The sequence below is a fragment of the Egretta garzetta genome, unplaced genomic scaffold, assembly GCF_000687185.1.
Source record: "Egretta garzetta isolate BGI_Z169 unplaced genomic scaffold, ASM68718v1 scaffold763, whole genome shotgun sequence".
Classification (NCBI taxonomy): domain Eukaryota; kingdom Metazoa; phylum Chordata; class Aves; order Pelecaniformes; family Ardeidae; genus Egretta; species Egretta garzetta.
This window is the reverse complement of record NW_009259227.1, coordinates 107,364-109,463: the sequence shown is the minus strand read 5'-3', so window position 1 is coordinate 109,463 and position 2,100 is coordinate 107,364. Positions and strand designations below refer to the sequence as shown.

The 2,100-nt window shown below is 60.0% G+C and overlaps 1 protein-coding gene across 2 annotated transcripts in view; it reads right to left on the bottom strand.

The window, feature by feature from the left end:
- LOC104123568 (heat shock factor protein 1) overlaps positions 1–2,100 on the bottom strand; it is a 55,771-nt gene that overhangs the window by 9,483 nt on the left and 44,188 nt on the right. For both annotated transcript variants that reach the window (XM_035891420.1, XM_035891422.1), the window contains one exon: positions 1,018–1,114. In XM_035891420.1, the coding sequence (XP_035747313.1) occupies positions 1,018–1,114 (97 nt within the window). The remainder of the gene's footprint in view (positions 1–1,017; positions 1,115–2,100) is intronic.

The window sequence follows — 2,100 nt, the reverse complement described above, 5'->3', positions numbered from 1 at the left end:
GGCCACCTGGGCACCCTGCTGGCTCATATTCAGCCGGCTGTCAACCAGTACCCCCAGGTCCTTTTCCACCAGGCAGCTTTCCAGCCACTCTGCCCCGAGCCTGTAGCGCTGCATGGGGTTGTTGTGACCCAAGTGCAGGACCCGGCCCTTGGCCTTGTTGAACCTCATGCAGTTGGCCTCGGCCCATCGATCCAGCCTGGCCAGGTCTCTCTGCAGAGCCCTCCTCCCCTCAAGCAGATCAACACTGCCACCCAGTTTGGTGTCGTCTGCAAATTTACTGAGGGAAACAACATCCGCCTCCAACGACGAGCTGGTTTCTGCTGGACCGTCCGCTGACGATGTCCGGCAGGAGATCCCTTCACCTCCAAAGCCGCTGCCTGCTCCAGATGCCTCTCGCCTCCAGGCTTTGATACCACGCGAGCTCACTTGCGTGGCCATTACGTGGTTATGCTGTGCACGAGCACCAGCTGGCTTTGCTCCTCTCTTCCCACCCCGCTCCCTGCCTCCACGGACACAATTCAGCTCTGATCATTTGGGTCTTTGCTACTTCAGGCCTGTGTCCCAGCCAGACTCTGACCCACGGCACCTTCCCTGACCGACAGGAGGCTTCTTTGGAGGGAACCACGCTCATTAGAGGTGGTCAGACATTAATTAGGCAATACGAGCAGGGACTGACTGACACCAGATGAGTTCTGTTTGCGACGAGCCCAAAGCGTGGACCAAAGCCAGCAGATGAACGCTAAGCAAGAAGGCACCACTTCCACCCATCTCTGCTTGGGTGGAGTGCAGGCAGCTCCTCGCTTGGTCTGCAAGCCAGATCCTCGGCCCCATCACCCTGGTCGCCAAGTTACCAGCTCCCTGTTGGCTCGGCGAGAATTCTGCGCCAAACCAAAGAGGTTGTGAGCAAACGGTGGCGCGGAGGCAAGGCCAGCTGGGCAGGAGCCTAAAATGGGTCCCTCCCCACGAAGCCGTGTCCTCGCCCCCCTCTCCACGGCCGGGCGCGCACGGCGTACTTACTGCGTAGGGGGATGAGCCGTGGACGTGCTCCAAGGAGTACTGGCGACTGTATTTCGGCATGGAATGTGCTGAACTGCTGTCGTTCAACATCAGGGGGCTGCAAAAGATTCCCAAACACCGCAGGAGTTACCGCGCTGCCGGCACCGGCTCTTGGGTACCACCTCTCCCCGGCAGAGCCCACCGCCCCGACCCCAGAACTGGGTACCTGCACCCACCCCAGCGGCCAGCGCAGAACCGTCCCCAGGTCTGGATGCCCTGGAGGGGCGAGCGGCCACGGGGGGGTGGCTGTGTCGGTAGAGCAGAGCAGGAGCCCCACGGCACAGAGAAACACAAAGAGCCCCCGTGCCCGGCCCCTGGGCCACGTTTTGCAAGTCTATTGAGCAAAAATGTAAAAGCTCAGGCCTCAGAGGACTTCCCTACGGTCCCTGGTCACCTCCTTCTGCAGGCCTGCATTGTCAGCGCTCTGCTTGGCTTCACTCCTCCACGGCCAACTGCTCCAAAGATGGATTACGTGTGGTCAGCTGTGACACAACCACTCCTGTGGCCCTTTTCACGTACTCGAGTACGGCGGAGAAACTCTTTCTCCTTCCAAGATAAATCATTTCAGCACGTCTTGGGCATTATCGCCGTATAAACCACTACCTTCATTAATAATAATCAAGCCTGCTGTGGTGTTGTCTGCCATATGGTGCTGCTGGGCACCGCTCGACACAAAAGGACAGCCTTGCGATTCGCAGGCAACACGGGGCAAGGTGGGGGCGGGAAGGGACGCGTGGCCGAGCGCCCGCCAGCTCCTCTGCGAGCAAGGGCAAAGATTCAGGTGGAGGAGGAGCCCGTCGGACGGGACGGGGCTGGAAAAGCGGCGCCCGAGTGACACAACAGAACCATCCGTAAAGGCTAAGGGGGGAAAAGCGAGTGGGCTCCAGCCCCGTCCGTGGACAGAGCCAGGTAACTCTTAACTGGCCAAACCAAATTCGCCCGGATTTGTGCTTCGTGGCGTAGGGTACTGCAGCACGGGGTGGTCACCCAGCCCAGCCTGCACGGGGCGGAACAACCCACAGCGCGTTTGAGGACAGGCTTGAT